Source organism: Malaclemys terrapin, chromosome 8 (assembly GCF_027887155.1).
Source record: "Malaclemys terrapin pileata isolate rMalTer1 chromosome 8, rMalTer1.hap1, whole genome shotgun sequence".
Lineage (NCBI taxonomy): Eukaryota > Metazoa > Chordata > Testudines > Emydidae > Malaclemys > Malaclemys terrapin.
In genome coordinates, this window is record NC_071512.1 from 7819130 (window position 1) to 7833781 (window position 14652).

At 46.6% G+C, this 14652-nt stretch overlaps 1 protein-coding gene across 2 annotated transcripts in view; it reads left to right on the forward strand.

Annotated features, from left to right (window-relative positions):
• Positions 1-811: 811 nt before the first annotated feature.
• ADAMTS2 (ADAM metallopeptidase with thrombospondin type 1 motif 2) overlaps positions 812-14652 on the forward strand; it is a 265090-nt gene continuing 251249 nt past the window's right edge. For both annotated transcript variants that reach the window (XM_054037724.1, XM_054037725.1), the window contains exons 1-2: positions 812-1437; positions 3362-3723. In XM_054037724.1, the coding sequence (XP_053893699.1) occupies positions 1350-1437; positions 3362-3723 (450 nt within the window). In that variant the 5' untranslated portion in view covers positions 812-1349. The remainder of the gene's footprint in view (positions 1438-3361; positions 3724-14652) is intronic.

The following is a 14652-nucleotide window of genomic DNA, read 5'->3' on the forward strand; positions in this document are numbered from 1 at the left end:
CCTGAGAACACGGCTTCATTCTGAGCCCTGGGGCTGCAGCTAGTCACCAGTGAGACTGAGGAGACGTAACTGGCACCTTAAAGCACATTTACCCTCCTTCCTTCACAAGCTGCACTAAGCACAGTTTCAGAGCCCCGGGCGCAGCACTGGGGTGTGTGTTTAAGTATGTGTGTGTGTGTGGGGGGGGGGGGCAATAACCCAAAGTCGCTCCTTTGCCTTCTGGTTCTGCTGCTCCCTCAGCCCCCTCCGCTGAAGAAAGACTAGGAGAAAAAAAAAACACACCCCCCTTTCCTTCTTTCTCCCCTGGCACCAGGTGGGCTTCAGAGCCCCCTTCCCTGCCGCTCAGCTGCCTCGCTCTGCATGGGGCTGCCGGGGACCAGGAGCTGCTGCTCCTCACCCCTTCCCCTCCCTTAGGGAGCCAGGTAGCTGCGGGGAGTGGGGGGAGCCTCCTCTTCCTCATCCCCGGGGAGCAGCCAGGCAACCACCCGACGCTGCCTGGGGCCCCGGAGCAAGAGAGCAGGGCTGGGGATGGGGCAGCGCGGTGCGGAGCCCAGAGCCAGCCAGCGGCTGCACTTAAAACCCGGCTCCGGACTTTGAGTCCGGAGCCCAGTGCTGGCTGCCTGGAAAGGCGCAGCTTTTCGAAAATGTGCCCGGAGGGGAGCAGCCACTCTCTCCCCTGCTCCCCCCCAGCTACTCTACTGGGCGGTGGGGGGGTGAGGGTGGCGGCAGGGGCCGGTGCCCGCTCCAGGCGAGAAAACCAGCTCCAGATATTGGTGGCGCGCAGCCCCCAGCCCTGAAGAGTCCTGGTGCTCGGGCACCACCAGCCCATATAACCTGCCGCCTATAGCGCTTAGCGCAGACTGAGGGTCCCAGCTGGGCGTCTTGGGACAGTAACTTGAGCGCATTAGGACCTGGAGGGAGCGGGGCGCTCACTACTCTGTGAGCTGCTGCGAGCGAAGAGTCAAGGGCAAAGAAACGTGGCTGTCGAAGCGGTGGGTGGGGAAGTGTCCCGCAGCCAGAGTTGGATCCAGGAGGGAGGGGAGCCCCGGGACTGCTGCCAGGGCTCGCTACGGAGCCGGGCTGCGCTGGGTGGCAGCGCCTCTGTCAATCAGCCTGACTCCCCTCCCGCACGCCTGTGTGCTCCAGCTGCCTCCTTGTGTCTCTGCTTCGCTGCGCTCACAGAGCGGCCGCCGCTGCTGCGGGGTGCATGCACCAGGGGACCGGAGCGGGGCCGAGGCGTCCCCGCCGTGTTCCCGGCGGCACCGGGCTGCCCTCAGTTGGCGCTGGGTAGCGGCGGGGAACTTTAACGCTGGCTCCAAGTGTTGGGCTCGGTCTGCGGTTCAGCTGCAATGGATCCTCCAGCGGGGATCGCCTGTCTGCTGCTCTGCTGTGCGCTCTTCCTGCCCGGGAGCGCCCTGCAGAGCTCCAGGGAGAGAGGTAGGTCCTGGGGGGGAGGTGGCTCCATCCCTCAGCCCCCCACCCCCAGGGCCGTCCCTAGCTATTTGGGTGCCCTATGCAGCCCCCCCCCCAGGCGTCCCCCCTGCCCCAGACTCTGGGAGGCAGGAGCTGTGGGGGGCACTTTTGGGGCTCCACAGTGGCCCGGGGGGGCGGGAGCAGCCCTTGCCCCGGCCCCAGCCATATCGCTCGGGGAGGGGGAACCTTTCCTTAACCCCCCCCCCCCAGCGACTGGCGGGGGCCGGAGCAAGGGAAACGGAGCAGGCTGGGGCTGCCTTGCTCTGCCGCCGGTGAGTGCGGGGGGCGATCCTTTCCCCAACCTCCCCGCACTCACCGGCGACGGGAAGCGGAGCGCCGCGGCTGGGACCTGGCGGAGTGGAGCGGGCTGGACCCGGGTTGCTCCGCTTTCCGCCGCTGCCGGTGAGTGCGGGGTCGCTGGGGGAAGAGGTGGAATGGGGGTGGGCCGGGGGAAGGGTCAGAGGTGGGGTGGAGGGAGTTTCTGCCCCCCCCGCCCGGACGGCCCTGCGCACCCCCTGCTGCCATTCACCTGGCCTAGCCCCGCTCCCCTGCAGCCTCCCCCTCTGAAGTCCCAGCTAGCTTGCCCTGGGGCTTTCAACTACCCTTCAACTTCTTCTGCTAACACTTTTTGCCAGACTTGCAGTTGCTAACCTCTTCTGGCAGCAGCAGAAAAGGGGCAGATGGGTCTGCCTCCTTTGGGGAAGGGACTTCTGGCATCTCAAGGAATGACACTTTTGTGCCAGTGTCTCTGCAGTCCCATAGCCACCCTCTGGCAGCCCCAGTGGGAGGATAAGCCTCTGGAAAGAAAGGAGGATGCGGGAGATTGGTTTAAATCCCAGATCCCATGAGAGAGAGAGAGTTAGAGATAGGGTGGGAAGTGGGAACCTCGAATGAACTCTGGTTTCAATGTAACACATCTAACAGATCAGAGGTTAGCGTGTCAGATCCTGGAATTCCATGTGTAGAATAAAACACATGGTAGCAGCTTTTTTTCTTCAAACAATATGAATTTAAAAGCTCTGAAAGTCACCGAGACATTCCTGCTGGTTCAAGCCCAAGTTACCAGCTGTATATTGTGTCTGCTAATCACATGCTTTCAACTTGTTTAGGATTTGATCAACTTCTTCCACAGTTGTTTTTTTGGGGAAACTTGTTTTTGTTTTAAATATATGACCTGCAAATGCTGATATTATAAACATTTCCTTCCCCTAACCTCTGAGTGTAGGCCTGGTCAGAGGTCAGTTTAATAGACACTGAAGCATTCTCAAGGATTGTGCCAGCAGTCCCCAGAAATTCAACATCCTAGGTGATTAATGACAACAGTCTGAATAGCTCAGCTGTCTCAACTGACTTCATTTCATAAAACATCTGGAAAGGGGATGCAGGGTGCTTATTTTGTAGGAGGACTTTGCTGTCTTACATTCTCTTATAATTGCACTTTGCTCTATGTTAGGAACTAAACAGTTTGAATGACCTCTACACAGTATGTTTAGTTTCAGAGTAGCAGCTGTGTTAGTCTGTATCCGCAAAAAGAACAGGAATACTTGTGGCACCTTAGAGACTAACAAATTTATTTGAGCATAAGCTTTCATGGGCTACAGCCCACTTCATCAGACTACAGCCCACTTCATCGGATGTCTGATGAAGTGGACTGTAGCCCACGAAAGCTTATGCTCAAATAAATTTGTTAGTCTCTAAGGTGCCACAAGTACTCCTGTTCTTTTTACAGTATGTTTAGTCACATTCATGAATGAAGTGGCTGTGGAGAATGCAGTGGCCATCTCCCTTATGTAATTCTCTGATGGGGTAATGGAGCATGGACTAAAAATTCTAAACCAATAATTCTAAACTAATTTTTAGTTTTAATACTTTTTTTTTATCTTTAAAGATTCTATTTTGAGGAATATAGAGGAATACAGACTTGTCGTCCCAATCAGCACAGATTCAGAGGGCAGGTTCCTATCTAATCTGGTGTCTGGACCTCCAAGGGGGCGCTTCCGAAGAGATGCTGGGGATATGCAACATGAAGCTTCAAATGAGCAAATATTTTATAATGTCACTGTTTTTGGAAGAGAGTTTCACTTCAGGCTGAGACTGAACTCTAGGCTGGTTGCCCCTGGAGCAACAATTGAATGGCAAGAGGATTCTAATGTGACTCATATTGAACCACTCCATGGGAATTGCCTATATGTTGGGGATATCACTGATTTGCCTAACGCTTCAGTTGCTATAAGCAACTGTGATGGGCTGGTAAGCTGCTTTGCTATTATACCTAATATAATTACTTTACTTAATTTTCCTATAGTATATATATTTGAAATGTGTTGAACTTTGTCCTTAAAACTTGCACCTCATATGCTATGATAACTATGAATTCAAATTAACTAGGTGTTCCTTAACATAGGGGTAGTTGTGTTGCGACAATAGCTGCTTTTACAGGTAGACTGGGAGCAAGTTCAGTCAGAACAGGCATGTTCTATTTTAACTATTGTAACAAACCACTAAGTACTGTAACTCAGTGGTGATTTTCATTAGAACTTACTTGAGGTTTTTAACATTTAAAAGAGACCAAGTGTCATGTGCTGACAACATATTTAATCTTCGTAATATGGCTTTTACCTTTCTCATTTCAGTTTAAGATGAGAAGGGGATTTTTAGAAGAGGAGAATATTGCAAACAGATTTGACATATGTTATGCTTTTGTCTTTGAAACTTGTTCAAAGGATAGGGTCAGACCTTTACAGTTTTATAGATCTTTCACTAGAGCCAATTCTCTTGCCTAACCAAGTGATTTATGAAAAGTAGCAAAAGTGTTAAAGGGTTCCACAAGGAAACTGCTCCATATCATGCATTGTACGTGGCTGGATACATGAGAGCTTGTGTTCCAGAATAGAAAACCATAACATGTTCAGTGGCCAAACTATATCTGTTTGTGGCAGACATCTGAAAGAAGCGCACACTGTGATTTTAACAGTAATTGCTATGTAGAGCAAACTTTGTTTAAATGACAAAGTGACTTTTTGGGGAGGGGGTAGTGAACTTTTAATCTATCCAATAACTTCTTGGTAGACTTTTGGGTCTCATATTTTTGTGATTAATTTCTATATAGTTCTCTTCTCTTCTTAATCAACCATTTGACTCAGTTGTAGTCCATTTTTTTTTCTAGGTAGTCATAGAAAACTTGGTTTACAGAACAAGAACATGTCTCAAAACTATAAAATGAAGTGAGAGGAAGGTCATCTCATTTACTTTTCCTTATTTCCACGCCTGTGATTCTTCCGCTCTCTTAACCGTATATGTTCTTATTTCTAGAAGTAGGCTTTAATGTTGCTGTATGATGTGGACAGGTTGCTAGGGGCTAAAGTTCCTTCAAGAAATACTCTTGGGACAATGCCAAAATGTACTATCCGAGCACACCAGGAAGCAGATGATGACTTCCCCTTGCCCAGGCGGGGAGTGATTGTGCCAGCGCAATACCTGGTGCAGATTAATCAACACACAATTACAACTGCTTTGGCCAGCGCATAGCTAGGGGTAGAGCCAAGGTTCTGCCCACTCCTCACCCACCTGCAACAGTGGGGAAGTAGCAGTCTTGTGGAGGCTACTATTCTTCCTGTGCTGGCTACCCACACTGATGCAGGGGATAATAGGGAGGCCTGTTCCTTCTTACTCCCCTGTGCACAAGCATTAGATGGGCTGCAATCTGGCTATTCATATTTTAAGAGTCAAATATCAGTTGGCTAGCAAAGAACTTGGTCAAAGCAAAAGATTAGGAACCTCTATCCCCATGGCCTTGTACCTTGTGTTGTCATTTATACCTGTGCACAGTGGGTATATAATGCTGCTGTTTGCACAGGTGTAAATCACTTCATAAAGTGCAAGGGAGAGGATAATTGGAGCCAGTGTCTCCAGTGATAAGTAAAGCCACCCTTCACATAATGCTAGGAATAATTTTAAATAGCTAAAAGCTAGAAAACAACAGTAGTTATCCAAAGAATGCTACCTGGTTGTCTAGTAATATCAGTTAGTTGGGATAAATTAAACACCATTGCATTAACAGCTGTCTGAACCTTAATGACTGACTTCTACAGAATAATATTTGAATCAGTTAAGAGTATGATCATCCAATGAAGGCATTATTTTCACTTATAGTCTGATGTAAACCTTGTTTGTGGCCAATATGCACGGAATAAGTTGATGTGACTCCATTGTACCAACTTGCAACTGCCTGTTGCACTTTATTTACTTAGGCCTGTTCCTGAAAACATTTATGCTTAATTTCAAGCTCATAAATGAAGTGCTTTGAAGACTTGGGCCTCCCTTTAGAATAATAGAAATAATATCATTACCCTGGAATACTGACCCAAATGGGATATTTTCAGCTTTTCAAATAAACATCCTGTTTTACCTTTTGTTTGCTTTGTGTCATTGCTTAGTCTGGCTTTGGCATTTAGCTAGCAGCTGGAGACTGTTCTCCTGTGACCGTGTTCTACACTAGTGACTAGCTCTTTGTAAATATGGGAAAGAATTAAAAAATAATAATTTAAACTTCAGCCAAATGAGCATCAGCCAAAAGTTAAAAGCAAATGCAGAAAAATGTACATGGAGGGTCACTCAACTCCCATTAAAGTGAATGAAAAAGCTTCTGCTGACTTCTGTGGGTACTGGATTAGATCCTTAGTAAGTATTCTATTAAGGTAATTTACCTCAGTAACTAAGGCTAGGTCTACACTACCCGCCTGAATCGGCGGGTAGAAATCGACCTCTCGGGGATCAATTTATCGCGTCCCGTCGGGATGCGACAATCGATCCCTGAATCGACGCTCTTACTCCACCAGCGGAGGTGGGAGTAAGCGCCGTCGACAGGAAGCCGCAGAGGTCGATTTTGCCGCCGTCCTCACAGCGGGGTAAGTCGGCTGCGATACGTCAAATTCAGCTACGCTATTCATGTAGCTGAATTTGCGTATCTTAAATCGACTCCCCCCTGTAGTGTAGATGTAGCCTAAGATTTCAAGCTAGGTTGAAATACTATGGGTTACTTTCTTATCTGGGTCCATAATTAATATGCTGGGTTCTGTCCAGCAGTCTTATTTCCCACCTGTCCATTAGGGAAACTAACATGTTAGAGAGAGAGAGTCCAGTAGTCTGAAGATAGGAATGAGAGCTAGCAAATTCTAATCTGGCTCTGACACTGATTTGCCCAAGGTGACATAATGTCTGTGCCTCGATTCATCCACTTCTAAATAGATAATTTTAGACTGTAAATTATTAAGGACAGACCATCACCTATATCTGTTTGTATAGTGTCGAGATAACTTGGGTCTTGTAATGCAGAGCAGTGCCCAAGTACCTTTATAAAAACTTGGGTGTAAATTACTTTCCCACGGTCACACAGGAAGTCTGTGGTGGAGCAGTGAATTGAACTTGGGTCTCTTGATTTCTAGACTAGTGCCCTAATCACTGGACCACACTACCTAGAACCGTTTAGGTTCTTAACAATTGATTCATATGTGAGAACCATAGGAGGCTGTTCAGTATTCTAGGCTTATTAGTGTGTCTTCTGAATCTGAATCATTCCCATTCTGTCAAAGGTCGCTTAGGGCACAAACAAGGCCCTGCCATCCCTGTCTGTCCTGGGCTGTTCGTTGCATGTCCTCTTTGTTGTTCAGTGACATAAACTTTCCCTCTCTAAGTACTGTTCGATAGATGGATTCTTGGGATCGGCCCTTTTACGTGTCCCTCCAGCTGCTTAGCGGCATGCCTGCCATTGCAGTTGTTCTGGCTTCATTCCTAACACATGTCCCAGATATTCCTTCTTTGCTGGATAACTTTGAAGATAAGGGATTGCTGAACTCTGACAAATCTTGGCGCTTGTTTTAAATTCTAATGCCTCATATTTTCCTGAGGCATTTAGATATCTGGACCTTTGGTGGATTTCACATCTTTACGTAAAGGTGGAAATAACATTTCAGTTGAAAATTTTGTGGTTTGGTTTTCAGTTGTAGATCTTCAGTGACTGAATCTTGTTTAAACTGGTGAATGTAGTTGCTGCCTTGCCAATTCATGACATTATTTCCTTCTGCATATGCTCGCTGGCTTACATATTACTACCAAGTGTACCTTACATTCCAGTTAATACACCTGAGGAGACTGTCTGCTGCTGCTGGTTGTACCAGAAAGCTGAGGTTGTTGGAACTGATATAAATCACAGCAGTCAATCTGCAAGTGAAGTTGTATTCTATACAGTAGAGAGTTTGTTTTTTTTTAAAATCCTCTAATGTGTGATCACTCTAAAAAGTACAATGGGGGTGTGTATATCCAACTATATATGATTTTTCAGTCAGAACTGAGGGTTGGTTGTTTTTAATGTGGGTCTTCCCAGAACTTTCCAAAGTAGAAATCAACAACAACAACCAGTTTTACTAAGCACTGGATTTGCGGAGGGTGCGGGGGAAGCCAGGGATGGATGAAGACTTCCAAAGTATGTAAACCAGACATATTTTTCATAGCTGAATTAGGCTTTGAAGATCATTGGAATATTGAAGCTAATTAGTGGGGAACTTTCTTTATGAGCTCTCTCTAGAGCTGTGAATGTGATTTTTAACCATGTAAAGAAAGTGTCACTGTAACTTGCCTACTTAAAATAAAAACAACTTGTTCTGTGTTGGGCTACTGAATATCTTCACTGTTGACTGAATCACACCCAAAATGAGTATGAGTGTATTCTGAGTTTAGAGGTTCAGTCCCCAGTTCTCCATTCCAGCAAAGCTATGCTCTGTACAGGGTACCTTTATGCCACCCTTGTGCCTCTCCATATCCTGCGCCATATAAGGACCTGCCCTAGTGTAAGAGCAACTTCAAGGCAGCTCTAAAATTCTCAGCTGCCTGTGGCCTCTGTGATCATTCTAGAAGACGCAGTACAGGTCTGTCTCATCTTATGCTGGGGTTCTGCAGTCAGCGCCTAAAGCGAAAATCGTGTATAGTCAAAATTACATTGAATGTAATGGTGGGTGGAATCGCCCGCACTACAGTATTTAAATTGTTATTTTTCTCTTTTGCTGTTGGTTTTTTTTGGTTTTTGCCGACTGTGTAAAGCTGAAATCACGCATGTTAAATGTGCCTAAGATGCGACAGACCTGTAGTCTGGCCACACACTTATCCTTGGTATGGCCTGTACATTAGGGATGCTGCTGGTGCACAATGAAGAGCCAGCTAGTTCCTGGGTTAGGGTTATTCTCTGATGGATAGATCCACTCCCTTTACAACCTCTCTCCATTGCTGGAATGGTACAGGCATGCCATAGGGCAATGAAAAATCAGGCCTATGGCGTTCTCTCCTGACTTCCCTCCAAAGGGCCATCTTTACCTTCCCCTGAAAACCAAGTATCTTCTGAAATCTGCTGGCCACCATGGCCACCTGTATGAAAGACCCGTGACAGCACTGCAGGTTGGTCTTCATGGCTGCAGAGCCCTGCATAATGACCATCTGCTATGTCACAATCATCGTTCCTCTCTGGAGGGTTTTCATTGAACGGTGTGAAGAAAGGAAAGTTATTGTTGATGGGGTCAGTGTTCGCTGTACACCTGCCCAATCTCAGAGCCTCTGCCCACCGACAAAGCCCAATCCCCAGGGAACACTAGTGGTGTTGAAGAAAGAGAGGGAGCGTGCCATGGAGCCAGAGCTCTTCACTTTGTTGCATCCAGATTTGCTACTTGTGGAAAGAGAGGGGAACATACTGACTAACTTCAGTCCCAATATTTATGGTGGCTGAAAGTCTTCAGCAGCATTTGCATGATGCCAACATTTTTGGGTGTAGAATTTCAGTGATTCTGAATATGCCCCATCCTCTTTATAATATATTCCTACGTCTATAGGAAACTGGCTAGAGTGTGTACTTAAATACAAACAGACGTCAGATAAACACAGTACAAACAAGGCACGTGACTCCATGTAAGAGAAACAATATGCACGCAATCAATGTAAAAGACATCCAAGGTTTTGGATCAGTACAGAATCTAGCACTGTGATGTATTTTAGTGGACATGCAAATGATGCATGCTGATTAGAATGCTTGAGTTTCTTATGTGTAAGTCTATCTTTGCAAAGAATTTGGACTATAGCAAAGCCTTAAATGTTTTTAACATCTCCAGTTCAGTGCCACTGAAAAACACCCAGTGGTAAATCCTGAATAACAAGAGCTAAGTATAATAATTTATTCCATGTCTGGAACACAACAGAAGGCTCAAATGTAACTTTGAACTTTAATGTCCTGCCATCTGTGTAAAGTAAAATTTGGGCAGCTATAAATATGTACCCATGATGTTCACTTGTGTTCTGAGGGGTGTGTGTGTATATGTGGCTGGGTGGATTTGAAGAGGAGGGCAGGGAACTGAATCTCAAAATTATGGGGGCCAGATCCTTAGCTGGTGTAAATTGACATACTTCCGGGGCCGACTCCAGCTTTTTTGCCACCCCAAGTGGCGAAGGGGGGGGGGAAAAGCTGCGATCGGCGGCTGCTCTACCACGCCACTTCATTCTGTGGCGGCAATTCGGCGGCCGGTCCTTCCCTCCGAGAGGGACTGAGGGACTTGCCACTGAAGACCCGGACCTGCCGCCCCCTTCCATGGGCTGCCCCAAGCACCAGCTTGATGCGCTGGTGCCTGGAGCCGGCCCTGCATACTTCTACTGAAGTCAATAACATTATACCAATTTAAAGTAATTGAGGCTAGGACCCTGAGTAGAGCCCTGTGTGGGACTGGTTTTTTAAAATCCTGCTCCTGTCCCGTCCTGCAATACCTACTCCTGCATTGTTTCTTGCATTTTTATCCCATTCACACCTGCAAAAACCTTAGGTCCCACAAAATCTGTGAGAGAGACAGATTCCCCGATGCTACTAAAACAAAATTGTATATAAACAGAATTCAGACACAATTTTTACCAATAAAAGAATAAAACATATCTTGCTTAAACCATGTAAAAATACTTTAACTCCTGTTGTAATAGACATCAAATCTTTCTTCCCCTTGCTTAAATTTAAGTATTAAAATCTTTATTTAAAAATAAAGTTTTTGTGTTTCCTGCAAATTCCCACAGTGTGGTTGTTTTTGCCCACCCAGTTCCGCCTGCAACAAAGTACATTTTCTTCTTTGAGAGATATCCCTGTGGGTGCACCTCTCCAGGTGATGGTGCGTTCCTGTGCCTTTGCTTGGAGAGTTTTGCAGAAGTGCCTGTATGGGTCGTGCACAGTCCGTGCCTGCCTCGCGCGCCGTTGGCACTCAAAGTGTCATATGTGTGACCTGGACTCCTCAGTTCCTTCTCAACTGTCCCTGGCCTGAGATGGAGCTCAGCAGTCCTGTTGAAAACCTGTAGTCCCATTCCATCACAGTTTTCTAGTGATGAAGATGAGGGAGTGGAAGGGGTATTCTCCTCTCACCATTCTTCCCTGCTTAGGATACCTACTGCTGCTGGACCATTAAGATCACAGTCCACATACGCTCACAACGTGTGGCCTTGGTATGGCCACCCATGGTTAGGACCGCCCATACCTTTCCCTGGTCACTGGCCATATTGGAGTCCTGGGGTGGGGGGAAGTCTTACAGAAGACACCATAGCAGGCACCCTAGCCCACGTAGGGAGGATGCCAGATCTTCGCCTCCACCTTCGGAGACAGCAGCGGTGGACACACAATAGGAACCCATGGCAGAGCAGGAAGAGGACACTGCTCACCACCCAACAATAATTCTTCCTCCTCACCAGACGAAGGTATTATGCCTCCACCACCAACCACGGCAGATGACTTTTACCCACTTCCAAGACTTTTTTAAAAGAGTGGCTAACGAGCTTAAGATTGCTCTAGAGGAAGTGCCAGAAACTCAGTATGAGTTAACAGATATCCTACGGACGTCTTCCTCCTCCAAGATAGCATTGCCAATCAATGTGGCTATCATGGAACCTGCCAAAACAGCGTGGCAAACTCCAGCCACAATTCCACCAACTTGCAAAAGGGTGGACTGAAAATATTACGTTCCCTCGAAGGGATCAGAATTTCTCTTTATACACCCAACACCCAACTCGCTGGTGGTGGAGGCAGCCAACCAAAGGGGCAAACAGCATTTCCGCTCCACCCCCTTCAATAAAGAGAGTAAGAGGCTAGACCTGTTTGGCTGCAAAGTATATGCCTCATTCACACATCAATTTAGTGTCAAATTATGCGGCATTACTCGCCAAATATGACCTCAGGAACTATGGAAAATTTATGTACTTTATCAATGACATCCCTGAGGACAAGAGACAACAATTTAAATCTTTGATCTCTGAAGGACAGATGATCACACATACGGCTCTACAGGCTTCATTGGACACAGATGACGCTGCAGCCAGATCCACCACTACTGCTGTTGTCATGTGATGGGCCTCGTGGTTTAACTCCTCAACATTTCTATGAGAGATACAGAATACAGCTGAAGACCTCCCTTTCGATGTAGAAAAATTGTTCTCAGCCAAAACCAAAAAGGTGCTGCACATGATTAAAGATTTGAGGGCCACGCTCCGGTCCCTTGGCATCCATACACCTGCCACAAGAAGGAGACAATGCAGATATCAACAATATCAGCGCCCTAGATACCCAACATACACACAGCAACACCAAAGTCTGTACAAACAACAAAAGCAGCAGTGACCGAAACTGAGGCCACAAGGATGACGCCCTATACAATGAGCAGCATCTCAACCTACTTCTGATGAGCAAATTTGACCATCCCGATACAACACAAGGGGAAGGGGTTTTATTTCCACTACTTTTTAACACACAAGAAAAATGGAGGATGGCGACCAATTGTCGATCTCAGGTGACTGAACAAGTTCGTGAAAAAACAAAGGTTCAAGATGGTCACTTTAATAACAATAATACCAGCGCTGGAGCAGGGGGATTGGTTTTCAGGCCTCGACCCGCAGGATGCTTATTTTCATGTCACAATACACCCTGCACACAGGCGTTTTCTCAGATTTACTTTGGGCACAGACCACTATCAGTACAAGGTACTACCTTTTGGCCCATCAACAGCACCCCGTATTTTCTCCAAGATCCTCGCCATGGTAACGGTGCATCTGAGAAAGCAGGGAATAATAGTTTTTCCTTACCTGGACAACTGTCTCCTGAAGTTGCACATTCAATCAGACGTCATTTGTTCCACTCAAACGGCGATAGAGTGTTTCCAGAGTCTCAGTCTACAAATAAACATAAAGAAATCAACAATAGAACCAACTCAACAGTGAGAATTCATTGGTGCGTACCTCGACTCGAGGGTGGTGAAGGCATCGCTTCCACGAGACAGGTTCAACACGATAAAGACACTCATATCCACAGTATGGAACAGTCCACAGATCGCTGCCCACGAATGCCTAAAACTCTTGGGCCACATGGCAGCATGCGCATTTGTGGTCAGACACGCACGCTTGCACATGCGCTGCCTGTAAGGATGGCTAGCAACTGTGTACAGCCCAAACAAATGCAGAATAAGCATACGATTAACAATGCCCCACAAGGTCAAGGACTCATTAACCTGGTGGACTCACCCACACAACCTGTGCTCTGGGATCCCATTCACACAAGACTCTCAATCATAGATGATCACAACAGATGCCTCCCTCATTAGGTGGGGAGCACACTTGCAAAATCATACAGTACAGGGACTGTGGGCCACAACTGAGACAAGTCTACACATAAACTTGCTGGCACTACAGATGGCACAAAGTTCCTGCCTCCACTTCCTGCTGTTCATAAAAAACAGAACATTAGAGTAATGACCGACAACATCGCTTGCATGTTTTACGTAAACAGGCAAGGGGCAGTCAGATCACCTTTGCTATGCGCCGAGGCTATGAAACTCTGTAGCTGGTGTATCCAAAGCAATACCTACCTGGATGCCAGAGCACCTCAGCAGACATTTTCCCCACGAATGGGAATCGAAGGATACAATACTGTAATATGTATTCCGAAAGTGGGGTCACCCATGGATAGATCTATTTGTGATTGCCCACAACACCAAATGTTAAAAATTCTGCTCCAGAGCAGATCTGGGAAAACAATCCATGGGAGATGCGTTCCTGATTATTTGGAATGTAGACCTTTTTCTATGCATTCCCACCAATACAGTTGCTACCCAGAGTGATACAGAAAATAAGGACAGACAAAGCCAGAGTCATCCTAATAGCCCCCACATGGCCAAGACAACCATAAATAACACGGATGTTGGCACGTGCTCCAATCACGCTCCCTCTCCACACAGGCCTACTGCCACAATGGGAGGGACAAATACAACATCCGAACATAGAGATGCTTCATCTCAAGGCATGGGTTCTCTATGGCTCTCTAATAACGAGCTAACTTGTTCTGACCAGGTCCAGAGGGTGCTACTCCACAGTAGAAAACACTTTACACGTAGCACCTACTTATATAAATGGAAGAGATTTACAACATGGTGCACCACCAGACAAACTGATGCAACGTCTGCATCCCTCCCATTGATATTAGACTACCTTCTAGAACTGAAACAATCTGGCCTCTCTGTTAGTGCAATGAAGATACACCTGGCGGCCATCACTGCCTTTCACCAAAAGATTGATCACACTACAATCTTTGCCCACCCAATCACCAAATGATTCCTCAGGGGCATTCAAACTCTCTATCCAGATGTTAGACCACCCACATTACCTGGGACTTAAACTTAGTGCTAATGGTCCTGACTTGGAAATTGTTTGAATCTTTAGCAACCTGCTCTTTATTGCACCTGTCCATGAAGGTGTCATTCCTAGTAGCGATCACATCAGTGAGATGTGTGGGAGAAATCGGGCACTCATGGCAGATCAGTCTTATATGATCTTTTTTAAGGGTAAAGTCACATTACGTACCCGGCCCAAATTCCTACCCAAGGTGCATTAGTTTTTTCACATTAACCAACCTATACAGCTTCCAACTTTCTTTCCTAAACCACACGAGAACTTGCAAAGCCACGATGCACACTCTGGACATTAAAAAGGCACTGGTTTTCTACCTGGGCAGAACCAAACCATTCAAAGTCTCACAAGGACTCTTTGCATCTATAGCTGAACACTCCATATCCACGCAGAGACTCTCTAAATGGATATCTGGATGCATTCATCTATGCTATCGATTAAAAG